The following is a 15572-nucleotide window of genomic DNA, read 5'->3' as shown; positions in this document are numbered from 1 at the left end:
TTTTGCAATTTTCAACAGCTACAATATATCAAGTATACATAACAATTAACATTAATTGCATATTTGCTATGTACCAGACACTTCATAGGAATTATCCAAGTTGGCCCTCATAAAACACTTCTACACTGGGTATCATCAATATTATTCTTACCCTTGTCACATAGGTGAGGAAACTGAGACATAGATCCACTTGCTTTATTTTTTTAATTTAAAAAAAATTGTAATTATTATGGGTACATAATACCTGTGTATATTTTATAGGGTATATGTGATGTTTTGACTTTAACACACAGTATGTATTTAAAAATCAGGGTAATGGGGTATATTTACTTCAGGCATTTATCATAAAATGTTTCATGAAAGTAGAATTATAATCAGAGTGAGGTGGGGAATTCGGTCATACTCTGTATGATTTAGATTCAGAAAATATAGAATCAGGACATCTGTTAGCCTCTTTTTAAATCACAAAAGCAGAGAAGTTCTGCCTTCAAGGAGCACTTTCTTCTATAAGGCACATTATAGGTGTAATCTGTTTATCTAAAATTTTAACCCATGTGATGAATTTTTGAAAGTATGTTAAGAAATTGAAAAAAATTCCTTAATTTTTGAAATATTTTATCTGAAGTAAATTTTTAAGTCTTATACTGCTTAAAAACATGACTAGCACTGTTGACCAAGGCCTCTTGTATTTTTTTAATGACACTTATTCGCCTCCTTAGCTTCTGTAAAGGGAAGACAACTCTGCCAGGACTACATTACATCTTCAAAGAAAATAATGTTTTAATATCTGAGCTTAAGAGCACAACAGTTTCTCTCAGTGATGGTGAAGAGATTGTATTTATTAAAAGACCTTAAGTGGCAAACAGTGAAGCCCAAAGTCTGGTTTACTTTAAGCTAAATGAGTCATATATACATATATATATATATATATACATCTTTTTTTTCTAACGAGTAACTTAATGAAAGATTTTTAAGGAACTATCAGAGAATTTTTAAGGAAAAAATGTATAGAGACATGTAGTATCTATAGAATCTATGTTAAGTTTACAAGTTCTGAAGCTTTCAATAGGTTGTTAAAGTATTCTGTAAGAAAAATGATTTAGTTTGAATGTCATTAAGAAAAGGGATTCTCATTTATCTTAATTTATCTGTTTCAGGGAGCCTACAAGAGTAACCAGCCCATCAAAACTCACGGACCTCAGAATAACAGACATCTGTTATATGAGCGCTGGGCACGCTGGGGCATGTGGTACAAGCATCAGCCTCTGGATCTAATCAGGTACTGCAGAGGGTTGCGTTGTGGCGAGCAAATGATGCGGTTTTGTTGTCATTTTCTTAGACTTGGAATTGTTTCTCATGCCTACCAAATCGTCTCCGTTAGTGACGATGCCAAAAAAGCAACCACTATAGGCTTTTTTTATCAGAGGAACTTATGCAGGGGATTGCTTTGAAGGAGATAGGAAAGCTGAGAATTCAAACAGGGCTTGTAAGGACAGCAGAGATTAGCAACAGCAGAAAATTACGAACATCCCGAAGGGTGGAAGGATAAGGAAATGAAGTGTATTACCAGAGTCCAGTCTTGGTCAGGGTCTACACCTAGACCATGGCGGGGGCTGCCTGCAGAGAGGTGAAAGGGGGCGTAGGGAGCGTGGAGGAGGCATGGCCACTCTGTAGACTCTGACCAAGACTGGGCTGTGGTAATACACTTTCCCTCTTCGGTCTTCCTCACCTTCCCTTCCCTCCACCTGTGAGTCTCCCAGTACCTGCTGGCCCAACTTGACCAGAAGCAATTTATGAGGGAACCTGGGTAATTTACTTCCTTGTGAAAAATCAAAACAAAGAAAAGCAGCAAACATATATAAGAGCAAAAGTGGACATGACTGACACTACTGTATCTGTGTGTAAATTTATCCTTCAACAAAGATCTACTCTATTCCAGGAAATGTATTCTGGTGAGTAACAGACTTCAACTTGAATTAGTCTTGAAATGCTGTTATGCTCCTGTTCTGGATTGTTTATTTTACTGATGATAACTTATTCCTTTTTTTTTGAAATCATGAAATATATATATTAGCAAGGACTTAAGTCTGTAGCTAACTATAAATATATATAAAAGAAAAATGAACATTTGTATTATTAGTTTGTATGTGTTGATACTTTGAACTGTTCATAAAATATATTAAAAATACTCATAATTGTATCTTTTGGTACCCCAGCAGAAAATTGATAGAATGCTGAAAGGGGTACTAGAAGGGAATTTAATAAAAACAGCTATATGTAAAAGTGAGAACCAAGGGAAGTTAAGGGTACAACCAATGATGCCGAATCTCCCAGGGACTAGCAAAAGCTGGAGGATTTTATCAAACCTAGGCCTGAAGGGGAGAGGAAGGGAGAAGTTGGCAGAACTGGCCAAAATTTATAACTGTAGAAAGGGTTATGGGGCACTTGACACAAGCCATGACCTTAGGAAGAAAGCATTTCACTGAAACCATGGCCCAGGCAGAGGAAGCCAGGGCAGGAAATATCTTGAGGCCTGTGGCACCTTCAGTTGCCCAGAAAGCCCCATCAGGTAGCAAGAAGATGAAAGGAGGATAGGTCATACCTGCCATGGAGCGGAACCTCCTGAGGCACATCGCAGACGGAAAAGGGTCATCTGGGTCCAGAAGTACAAATGATAAACGCCCAGCATCCAATGCTTTTAATCTCAAGCATTAAGTATTTGGGTATATCCAGAATCAAGACGTTTGATGCAATTCTGTCAATCAGAACAAATTCTCAGTGTGCAGGAGAAAGAACTATTGTTTAGAGATATACAAACACGAGATGGGTTGGTTTGCCAAGCCATATTTTTTAGGAATTGAAGTTAGGATTTTCAAGTGAAAATTTTAATGCAATGATTACCCTCACCGAGCTTGTTTCATCTAAAATAATATCCTCCATGTTTGTCTATATTGTTGTGAATGACAGAATTTGGCTAATGTGGCACGGGTACACCTTGTTTTCTTTATCTGTCGGACTCAGAAATACAAATACTCATGATGTCACTTGTATGTAGAATCAAAAAGAGTTGAGTTAGGATGGTGGTGACCAGGAGCTGGGAATGGGGAGGAGGTGTTGGTGAAAGAACACGAAATTTCAGTTAGGAGGAGTAAGTTTAAAGATCTGTTGTACAACACTGTGGTTATACTTAATAACACATTATGTGTTATATTCTTGAAAATCCCTGAGAGAGTGCCTTTTTGTGTTCTGAACATAAACAAATGATAAATATGTGAGGTAATGCATATGTTTAATTAACTTTATTTAGCCATTCCACAATATACATATATTTTCAGGCACCATGTACATGATAAACATACACAATGTGTTGTTAATAAAAAATAAATAAATAATAAATGCTCTTCTCTATAGAAAATTGCTATTGCTGCTTCAGATAATTTCATTAAGTAGGCTTTATTCTCAGTAAATAGCATTTTTTAGCTACTATTACCAATTCTTTGGCTGTTGACAAAGAGGGAGTTTTTCTTTTCTTTTCTTTTTTTAATTGAGACAATATCACTTTGTCACCCTCAGTAGAGTGCGTTGGCATCACAGCTCACACCAACCTTAAACTCTTGGGCTCAAGCAATTCTATTGCCTCAGCCTCCCTAGTAGCTGGGACTACAGGCACCTGTTACAATACCTTGCTTTTTTTTGTTTGTTTGTTTGTTTGTTTGTTTGTTTAGCAGGCCAGGGCCAGGTTCAAACTGACCGGCCCCGGAGCACGTGGCCGGCACCCTAACCACTCAGCTATGAACGCCCAGCCAAGGCGATTTTTCTTATAAAACACTGTATTTTGTCTTAAGTGGTGAGGGGAGAGAGAGCACGGTGAATGACCCACCTGAGGTGAAAGTTACAAAAGAGTACAGATGGCATTTCCACAGGCTTTTCTACCTTCTGTGAACTTACTTATTATCAAAACCGAGAAGATGATGAGGCAGAAATGCGTGTTAAGATATTTATTCATTGAACTCTGTATAAGGCCCAGTTTTCTACAACCAATAGGAAGACTGTGTTAAAACAGGTGACTGTCGGGCGGCGCCTGTGGCTCAATGAGTAGGGCGCCGGCCCCATATGCCAAGGGTGGAGGGTTCAAACCCAGCCCCGGCCAAACTGCAACAAAAAAATAGCCGGGCGTTGTGGCGGGCGCCTGTAGTCCCAGCTGCTCGGGAGGCTGAGGCAAGAGAATCGCGTAAGCCCAGGAGCTGGAGGTTGCTGTGAGCCGTGTGACGCCATGGCACTCTACCCGAGGGCGGTACAGTGAGACTCTGTCTCTACAAAAAAACAAAAAAACATATACACAAAAAAATAAATAAATAAATAAATAAATAAAAACATGTGACTGTCTGTATGTTGTGAGTTCTTCAGACCACACAATTTTGATGATTTGGGTGTCTTATACTGATGCTTCCTATCTGTTATAAGAAAAAGAGGGTGATCTGGCGTTGGGGTTTTATGTACTGTGATCATGGATGACAGAGACTTACGGGCAAGGCGTGTTTTCTTACCTGCTAAATAGGGCAGTTGCTTTGTAGTGGATGAGAGATAAGGGACCCTCAATTCTTTTGTCTTTTTAGAAACAACCATTTCTGTTTGTGTGTTTGTGAGTTTTCTCATTTTAAGAATAATTGCAACTATTTCATAGCCAAGGTCTATTTTAGTTTAAGAGCACATGTAAAAAATTATCAGCCAAAAAACCTGCTTAACAAAATAGTTGTGTGGCATTTGAAAGTGTTTCACAATAGGCATCAGAGGGGTTTCAATTTAAAAAACAAAGTCACTAACTGAAATACTTCTCTCTCCAACAATAGATTTCTACATTTGTTTATTTTATGATATAATTTATTTTGATAGTGGAATCCCATCATTTGATGAAATGTCACAGGGGATACCACTGTACCCAGATAAAACGAGAGTGGCTGTGGTTAAAGTGTGATGGGTCAGAGTCAGAGCGATAGCAGCCCCCTCTTCCTCCCTGCAGTCAGGGCTTTGATATACCTCTAAGGAACACTTGGGAATCCCAGAAGATTGTGAATACCTATCCTCTGAGGCAACGGCCTTCTCTGCTTTGGGACTAAGTGCTCCTGAAACATAGCTGAAATCTACTTTAGCTAAGGTGATTTTACTTCAGTGAAGTAATGTTGTTATTTCTTTTAATTTTCAATAATATGTAATTTAAAATCTCAGTATAAAACTGCTGATATAAGTCAGTTTGCCTGTGCAGTTCTCTGTTGTAGTTATTCCATAGAAACTGTATTATGTTAGTAACATAAGTTATAAAAATTTTCTCTTCCCCACAGAAGAACCTTCAGTTAAGGTAACAAATGGCTTTATTGGTACCTTTATAAGGTAACAAATGGCTCTAATAAGCTTGAATTCCAAAGTAAAACATTATTACTATAGAAGAAATGAGTATTATATTGATCTCTATTTCCTAGGAGAGAGAAATGAATGGAAAAATATTGGATAAAATATAGACAAAGTGAATATTGCATTGATCTATGTTGTGTAGCAGAGAGTAATAAAAGGAAAATAATTGGATAAATGATGTTTAACAAAGGATGATTCCAGGTCTGCACCTGGTAAACTATAAACAAGATTTAATTGGTAAAATTCAGTCAATGACATAGAGAATAGTTTTCAGAAAAAGAAACCTTGTTAAGGAAAGATGGCTAAAGTCATCTTTGTTCCTAGCAAGAATCACCACTCAGTGCAATATTCCCAAATGAACTGTAAAATATCAATCTTTATTGCAGGAACAAAACTTTCTAAGTAACCATATTTAGGAGATGGAAACCCAACAATGGTAGAGAATTCAAGAATTATTCATTCTTATCAGATCTTAACCAACTGGAGGGCAGTTAGTATGGATGGTAGGGTGGGTGAATAAAGAATAATTTCATGGTTATTAGAACTGCCATATGTATCTGCCATTTCTATTTAAACTATGTTCATCATATGGAGGGGAATAAAATCCATTCATTCTCTTAGCTTCATTCAGTACTTCCCATGGGTTCTAGAGAACAACACGGAGGTCTGTGTTCAAGCAGCTTACAATCTCATGGAGAAGGAGAAGAACGCAGGAGCGATTGACAACTGCCATAAAGCACGGGAACACAGATGAGGGCAGCGTGGGGGCAAGAACAGTGGCGTCTGATAAGGGCTGAGCCAGGGAAGACTTGATGAGTAATATAAAGTGAAGGAGCTTCTTTCTGCACAGCAAAAGAAATAATCAACAGAGTGAACAGTCAACCAGAAGAATGGGAGGAAGTATTTGCAAACTATACATCTGGCAGGGGACTAACATTCAGAATTTTCAAGCAACTCAAACAACTCAACAACAAATGAAACAAAACAAATGAATAAAAAGTGGACTAAGGACATGGATAGACATTTCCCAAAGAACACAAATAAATGCCCAACAAGCATGTGGAAAAAATGTTCAACATCACTAATCATCAAAGCAATGAAAATTAAAACCACACTGAGATATCACCTTACATCAATCAGAATGGCTATTAAGAAAAAGGCAAAAGATAACATATTACAGAGAATGGGGAGAAAAGGGAGCTCTTATACACTGTTGGTGGGAATGGCTTTTACAAATTAGTGCAGTCTCTATGGAAAACAATATGGAAATTTCTCAAAGAACTGAAAATAGAACCACTGTATTATCTAGCCATCCCACTTTGGGGTATCTACCCAAAGGAAAAGAAATCAATATTTTAAAAGATACCCACGCTGGTGTGTTTGTTGCACCATTCTTCACAATAACAAAGACACAGAATCCAGCTAAGTTTTCATCAGTGGAGAATTGGCTAAAGAAAACACAACATTTATAGACACAATGGAATACTATTTAGCTGTGAAAAAGAGGGAAATCATGTCTTTTGAAGAAACATAGAAGGGGCCATTCAGGGAAATAACTCAGTTATGAAAAAGAAAATGCTGCATGTTCTCACTTTTAAGTAGAAGCTAAATAATTGTGTATGTGGAAGCAGAGTGTGGACAACGAACTATGGTTACTTGGAGGAGTGGGGGATGGATGGTGGGAGGTTGCCTGGGGGTACGATGTGTGTTGCTGCAGGGACGGAAGCACTGAAGGCCCAGCTTCACCTCGGGGCAGTATGTCAATGTAAGAAAATTGCACTTGTACTCCAGGAAAATACACCCATGAAAAGTAAACAGGGAAAAAACATAAACTGAAGAAAAAGTACACATACTTGTCAGATGTGATAAAAGGGAAGAAGTTCAAAGAGTTTTGTTTTGTTTTTTTTTATTTTTTTTCAATGTATTCCAACATGAGGGAACACTATTTGAACAATGTAATAAGTATTGTGTAGTTTGGAAACTACAGAGTTGAGCTGTGTTGAGGATGATATCATGTAATGGTGAACACCGGGTCTAGCAGAAGGGTATTTGGCCAATGATGAACATGGTGACTGAAATCTGACCTGCTCTCAGCATCCACCCAGTGGGGAAACCTTTTTCTAATTTACTCAAAAGCTGTATGGTTTAAGGCAGCTCTGTGATGTGAAGAATGAAAAGGGAAGCTGCTAGAATGGAGAAAAGCAAAAATCAGATTATAAAAAGCTTTATGATCAATATAATGAAGTTTGGCACATTTGAGAAATGTTGCCCCAACAAGGACAATGTGTAACAGGAAACAATATTCCCTTAGAGTTGTTAATAAGCTAGAGGATCAGAAACCCTGGATGGAGCTGGGATTCTCAAGATTCCATCTGAAATGCTGACTAGATGCAGCGTCAATATTTGTAACATTGCTCAGGTTAACCTCAGGATTGAGGTTGACTCAATCCAAGTGTTTGCTTTCTCGTGCAGGCTTTACTTTGGCGAGAAGATTGGGCTGTACTTCGCTTGGCTGGGATGGTATACTGGAATGCTGATTCCTGCAGCAGCTGTTGGCTTGTGTGTTTTCTTCTATGGATTATTGACAATGAATAAAAGTCAAGTCAGGTAAGTTATTAAGACACTTAAAAATCTTTGTGCTGTCCTCTGAGAGGACAAAATGATAATGCTGATGATATAAAAAAAGATTGATTATACTATGATTTAATTTATTTGCTGTTATTATTTTTTTGATAAAAAATATTTTAAAGGTTATGACCTATTAAAAAGGTCATTTTTTGTTTTCTTATATACCAGTTATCTTGGATCATTTCTAAAATGGTTATGTTTATATCAAATTGCTCTTTCCAGAATGTCCCACAAAATGATTAAAAATTTAGTAGATAGTTTATATAATTCACATTTGCATAGCATTTGGTGGTCTAAAATGCCCTCTTTATACATTAGTTCTAATACTTATAATTTTTTAAAATTTACAATTTACAGTGACCTTCCAAATACATTGTTTGATTTGCTGGAAACTTCATTACCAAGCTTAGAGATACGTACCCCTTTCTGCACAGGAGGGAATCTAGTAGATTTAAAGATGTCTGCACAGAACATTTCTACCACATAAATTGTGCTCTACGCATTCTCTTCTCCTCTCCTGAGTACGTGACAGAACATAAAATACTTTCTACCTTGTTCTTACTTTCTAGATAATTTGTAAAATTTATTTCACAACAACTTAAAATGTGGCAATGAATAGGATTTGACAGAAGTCACACATACTTCATAATGTTGAAGTGACTAAAGATTTGAAAATAGGAAGGACACATTCTCATGTAGCAGGGACAAGAGCCACCCTTGCGTTAAAGAGTCCTCTTAATACAGTCTATCACAAGTACATCATTAAGCTCAACTTCATATAGTATGATCAAATTCAAAATACGATAAAATGTCTCTTCCGTCTCTTTCACAGATTGAGACTTTCTTTTCCCTTGGTTCATGGCCTAACTACTGAATAAGAATCAGGAGAGTTAATGTGAAGGTTAGATTCTTCATAGGATGATAAAAATTAATTTCCCCGAATTTTTTTTTAATTACAACATAAAAAGGTATAATATGCATCTGTATAGGCAGTGCAGTTTTGCCAATAAACAAAAATACGTTCCTTGTCCTGGAATTGAATCTCGTTTAGCAATCAAATCCCTTGGTAATTAGCATGAAAACATAGAAACACTTGCTGCTCAAAAGCATTTCATATAACTGTGGGTTTATTTCATGGTTTTGCAAGCTCACTACATTCTGGAAGGCAGCATCTTTCTGAACAAACTTCTGCCCACTGAAAATATGTATCCCTTTTGGGGCAAATTTCCCACATTCTGTAAAGTCAGTATCCTCTGGGGTTCAGTGGAAAGGTGGTGCTTTAGAGTTGTAACATCTTGAAAGAGTCTTTTAAAATGAATTAACAAATATTCAAAATGATTTTTCAGCAACTACTGTAAGTTGTTTCCATGGAGAACATATTAACAAAGTTTTACCATGGGATACAGACTTCACCAACACTACAAAACCAAACATGAACAGAAAGAAAATTTGCTCTTCCTCTTGGTTTATGTACCAGTAGAATAAATGAGGCTCCTTTTTCATAAGAACTCTTTAACCTTTAGTACCGGAGTGTTTTAAAAGGCATTGGCAAATTCCTTTCTTGAGCGCGATGTGGTATTATATGACTCCTACTTCTGTCACACTATAATTAAGATCCTGTCAGACTTTCTATTCTAAACCTAGATAAGCAGCACTGAGTATCTCGACTTTCAAAATTTGGACTGAAATTTTCCATTCAAGGTGTCAGACGTGAGTCGTAGGTGTTATCCTGATGGGTGGGGGAAGGAGAGCAGGCTTTCATTTTGTGTTGGTTTATTTTAGTAAGCTCTTTTTGTTTATTGCAGGGTAGCAAAATGCTGAAAAGCTGCAGATGTGGGTCTATTGATTCTGTTTCTACCATCTCTGTCCAACTGAATTAGGGTCATATTTCTTAACTTCCCTGTGATCAATTTCAGGAATGTCAGGGTGGACATAAAGTCCGTGTACAATTTATCATGGTTGACCATAGTTAATTGCACACGAACTTGATGGACCCCCTGTATAACAATCAATGCTTAGATCACCATACGTATGCATAATGCTTATATTTAGACATATACATCAGTCTTCCGTAGTGAATTGTGGTCAGATGGGTGCGTGGGAGACGACATAGAAATTTAAAAATGATCAAGCAAGCACACGTGGCTGCGTTTCCAGACTAGAGAGCAGAGCAAAAACCTCAACTTTCTGGTCCATTCTTGTGTGTTTGGCATCAGAACTCACTAAGAAAGTTATGTAGTCCTCAATATTACCAGGTTTTTGAAATCTGTTGCTTCATAAAGGATCTCTGACGTTCTTTCCTAACACCATCCTTAGCAGTAAGGATTTCTTCCATTTATCATATCTTGTGATATCCCAGGTACATTGTGGGTATCTTTTATTTCATACCCCAGTCAGATGTTATCCTCTGCTAGAGGTGAAGAAAGTGATCCTCTGAGAGGAAGGTGACTTGGTCAGAGGAATATATCTAGTAAGTGATCAGCTAAGTTTTAAACCTGTATGTGATATATATGTGTGTGTGTATGATTGTGATGATAACATTGAACATACAATCTATTCTTAGCAAATTTGTTAGTGCAAAATGCAGTATTTTTGACTATAGGTGCAAAGTTGTACAACAGGTCTCTAGAACTTTTTCAGCTTATAGAACTGAAAGTTATTACTCTTTGAAGTCTCTGTTCCCAAGCCAATGGCAACCACAGTGGTACTCTCTGATTTTTATGAGTTTGACTATTTTAGAGACCTTGTATAAGTGGGATCAGGTAGTTATTGTCCTCCTGTGACTGGCTTCTTCTACTTAGTAGAATGTCCTCCAGGTTCATTCATGTTGTTGCATACAGTAAGATTTCCTTCTTTTTTAAGGATGAGTAATATTACACTATATATATACCAGATTTTCTTTATCGTTTCATCGATTAGCAGATGTTTGGATTTTTCCACATTTTGTGTATGTTTAATAATTTTATAGTAGACACGGAAGAACAGACAGCTCCTCAAGATTCAGTTTTCATTTCCTTTGGAGAAACATCTAGATGGGGGATTGCTATATGATATAGCAGTTCTATTTTTAATTTTTTGAGAAACCTCCATACTGTTTTCCTAGCAGAGGGTCACTTTAGCCTCTCATTGACAGTATACAATGGGCACAGTTTCTCCACATGAAAGAACCAGACCAGCGCCATCTTAACAGTTAAGTTTCGCTCCCCCCCACCATTTCACTCAGTAAGTTTACTTTGCAGACAAGCTCAGGCAATTCCCAGAAATCATGAGACAACTGCCCACCAATCAGAGACCCCCCCCACCTAACCAATCCAGAAGCGCCCCCTTTGTTTCAAGCTGTGCATGCCCACCTGCTGTGCGGGACCATAAGAACCCCCTGCTCCAGAGCTCGGGCCTCCTGGCTCGAATCCGTTGCAACGGAGTCCCCAGGAGCCCAAGTTCAAACTTGCAATAAACGGCCCTTTTGCATAGGACTTGGCTCCCTGGTGGTCTTTGTGGGGGATTTTGAGATCTGGGCACAACACACATTCTTCACAACAGTTACTTTCTGTTTTTTAATACAATAGGAATCCTAATGTGAAGTAATCTCTCATTACAATTTTGATTGATGATTATATCTAATTCTAAAACCAATGCTCTATCCATGCTACCATACTTATTTTCTATAAATCTATTTTCACACCTGTCTCCAAAAATGTAATCACTTAGCCAATAATCCCTCTTCTGGGCTTTGTCATGGTAGCTGGATTGCAGGAAGTACTTGGAGCGATTGGGTCCAGCATTCACCCCCAAATGGACAAATGTCTCCCTACTTTTATTACCTTTAATTAGTAGTAATTATTATTTTTTTCAAGTCAGCCCTTGATGTTTTTATCTAGCAACAGATATAAAACAAAATAATACCCCAATTCAAATGGTTCTTTAGATTATCAAGCTCTGCAAAACAAATTAATCAGCACACCTAGTGGGCATGCTCCCTCGGTTGGCTAGGTATTAATACTCTTCAATCCCTTATTTTAGGCTTAAAAAGTTAATTAGAAGTAGTTTTTTATGTTGTGTGTCCAATAAGCTTTGAGCAACTTATAGAAAATGAATTTAGTGATTCTGGCCATAAGTACAGGACCCAGTGGGCTGTTTAGACTTGATGCTTTGATAGATTTAGATTTTTATTTGGACATTTCGAAGGTGGGAAAGATGATGTTAATATAAACCAAGTTCAATACTTTTTCATATGAAATTTCAATCCAGTTTTTGAAACATAATGAATAGCAAGCATATTTTAACTCAATTTTCTTCAAGAAGTATGTTAGTACTTTGTTTTTAAAATTAGGAGTATTGCTTAAAAAAATACAATCTATTTCTTTTGGCTTTGTAAAATATACATTTTACCTGCTGCCTCCCGCTTGATATAGACACCCTGATTTCTAACAAGATGGTGAGGGTAACGTGAGAAAAGTACGGTGCATTCCATTGTCATCATTAATAAATTATTATTTAATAGAAAAGTGTCCTTTTTACTATGAAATACACTTTATTCCACTTTTAGATAGGCTATATATGATAGAGAACTGGACCTCTAACCAGAAGAACTGATACCCAGGCTCCCCAGATATCTCTGTAACCGGAGCAAGCCCCTTAAATTGAACATGGGCTTTCTCTCCTTCTTGGAGATAGTTACCACTACCTGAATTTGAGGGAACACTAAACAATACAGTGAACATGAGTTCCTCTTTTCCCATGGTAAAGTATCATATTTCTATATGGAGTCATTACTTACTATTGAGTCTTTGGCTTGAGATTATATACATTCCACACTTGAAACACACATGTATTACTTTTTGAGTTAAGCGTATAATTTTTAATTTTCATGGATACTTATTGTACATACTTGGGGGGCATATGTGAAATTTTGATGCAAAAATACTGTGTGTAGTGATCAAATCAGGGTACTTTGGATATCCGTCCCCTCCAACGTTCATCACTGCTCCATTCTTCTGCTGATTTAGAATGAATAATGAAAATGTGGTACATACACACATTGGAATATAATTCAAGTATATACATTTTTTAAGACATCAAATCCTGTGTAAACATTGCCAATTAAACTTGTATTAACAGTCGCATGTTAAAACCTATATGCTAAAGCCTTTAAATTCCTTTCCACATTTCCAGAGATTTACTTAAGGATAGTTTATACTCCGGGGATCATGAAGTGGGAAAAGGCCTTATATGACAGAGAAAGACACAAAAAATACTTAAAATAGGTTGCTGAGAACTCTTCAGTTTTTGATGCTTTTTGGAAAATTTTATTGATGACCTGCTCCTGTCACAAAGTCATTTGTAATGTACGCAGAGATTTTTAAAAGACAATGAGCACAATGTCTGAAGAGAAAAATGTCATAATGTTACATCCTAATAGAAAATGTATTTGTGTAAATAAAAACTATGGTATGTTATCATGATAGTGTGTGTCGAGGTACTGCTGAGAAGAAAGTGCAACTCCTTTAATTTCCAACAAACTCTGAACCAACATCATGTACTGCCCTGGGTGTTATAAATACTGTTATCTCTAGAGTTGAGAAGTCAAAATCTTCAGCACTGATTCTGACTCAGCTCCTTCCAGCCTGTGAATTTGATTAAAACTCCATTGGTTATACCTCCCAAGATTATCCTGATCACACCAGGAAATCATGTGTAGAAGTGTCTTAGAAAAAAAAAAAAAAAAAAACATCACCAGTGTCACACAAGTATAAATTACGGCTATACTATTACAATATTTTGACTGAGTTTTCTAAAATCGGACAAGCAAACTAAAATCTTTGTGCACGTAACATAAATATCCTAGATATTTCTCTGGAGCTACAGTGTGACGTTCTTCCTGACCTGTCCAGCATTCCCCAGTATTTCCATTTCTTATCCTTTTCCTCTCCGGCTTTGCTATTTCCAATAAGATCTGCTGTAAGAGCTAAGAGACTTCCTAGGCACAGAGTTTCATGCTTTGTGTATGTGTTTTGTTATTTTTTTTCTTTGATTTCTCAAGCCAGGAAATTTGTAAAGCGACTGAAGTATTCATGTGCCCTCTCTGTGACAAGAACTGCTCACTGCAGAGACTCAATGAGAGCTGTATTTATGCCAAGGTGAGTTTGGACCCTCGAGGTTCTCCCCCAAGCAGGGAATAAGAAGTTCACCAGTAAATAGCTTTATACCAAAATTAAGTGTCCTCAAGGGTTTCAATGATTCTTAGTGTCATAGGCATGTGATTAAAATGTCAGTCTGTGGCAGTTACAAAGGGAGTATACTTTTCATTGAGTCTATTTGCCTTCCTTCATTTTTATAACTGATTATTGGCACCATAGACTTAAACTTCCACTTATAATGATATCTTTTCAACAGATGAACAGTTATTCCCATTGCTGATGATTATATTTGTAACTTCCATAAAGATTCATGAACTTGAAATATTTCTAATAGTACAGAGAAAATGAAACATATCCCCAAATTCTCAAATCACTGCCTGTTAGAATTACCTAAGGGTTTTAAAACTCTTAAAGCCCAAGTCACTCACTCCCCAGAGCAATTAAATAAGAATCTTTGGGACTGGGACCTAGGTTTCAATACATTCTAAAATTTCCCAAGTGAGTTCATTGTTCATACAAATTTAATAAACAGTGAATTTTATAATATTAGTTATTTGTAAAAGTTTTATGAAAGTATAATCAGCACATAATAAAATGTACATATTTTAAATATCTGAATTCATGCATTTTATTATATGTATGTACCTGTGAAACCATCACCACAGTCAAGATAATGAACATATCTTTCACTTCCAAAAATGTCTTCACACCCTGGTTTAATCTCTTTTTCTCACCTCTCTTAAACCCCGCCCCCATGCTCAGACAGCAAACTAACTGCTTTTGCCATTATATATAAATTTATGTTTCTGGACTCATGTGAATGGAGTCATAACATGGGTATATCATTTTCTTCTGACTTCTTTGACATGGCATAATTATTTCAAGATTTATCCATGTTGTAGATTTATCAATGTTTTTCATTATTGCTGAGTATTATTTTCTTATATCTATGCCAGTGTGTTTATTTCTTTATCTATTAATAAAATGTGGAGTTTTTTCAAATTGTGGCCTATTTTAAGTAGAGCTGCCATTAACATTCATCTGCAAGTCTTCACACAGATGAATTCTATAACTTCTTTGGGTAAATACCTAGGAATAGGATGGCTGGACCATCTGAAGGTTATGGTTAATCTTTTAAAAAACTGCCAGCCAAAACAAAGGGTTTATATCAGTTTACATGCCCACCAGAAGGGTGTGAGAGTTTCAGTTTTCTGTACAATCCTTGAACCTCACTGTGGTCAATTTTTTTAAATTTTAACTATTCTAATGTATGTCTATAGGTTTCTCATTGTGATTTGCTAGCTTGAAAATAATTAGATCCTTTTGGATTGCTTTTTTTTTTTTTGTAGAGACAGAGTTTCAGTTTATCGCCCTCGGTAGAGGGCCGTGGCATCACAC

General features: G+C 36.7%; 1 protein-coding gene across 4 annotated transcripts in view; it reads left to right on the top strand.

Moving 5' to 3' along the window:
• Positions 1-15572, top strand: part of ANO3 (anoctamin 3) — a 448518-nt gene that overhangs the window by 331539 nt on the left and 101407 nt on the right. For all 4 annotated transcript variants that reach the window (XM_053562431.1, XM_053562432.1, XM_053562433.1 and 1 more), the window contains 3 exons: positions 1158-1279; positions 7882-8016; positions 14078-14174. In XM_053562431.1, the coding sequence (XP_053418406.1) occupies positions 1158-1279; positions 7882-8016; positions 14078-14174 (354 nt within the window). The remainder of the gene's footprint in view (positions 1-1157; positions 1280-7881; positions 8017-14077; positions 14175-15572) is intronic.

This window comes from Nycticebus coucang, chromosome 14, assembly GCF_027406575.1.
Source record: "Nycticebus coucang isolate mNycCou1 chromosome 14, mNycCou1.pri, whole genome shotgun sequence".
In the NCBI taxonomy this organism is placed as follows: Eukaryota; Metazoa; Chordata; class Mammalia; order Primates; family Lorisidae; genus Nycticebus; species Nycticebus coucang.
This window is presented reverse-complemented; position numbering and strand designations above follow the sequence as displayed.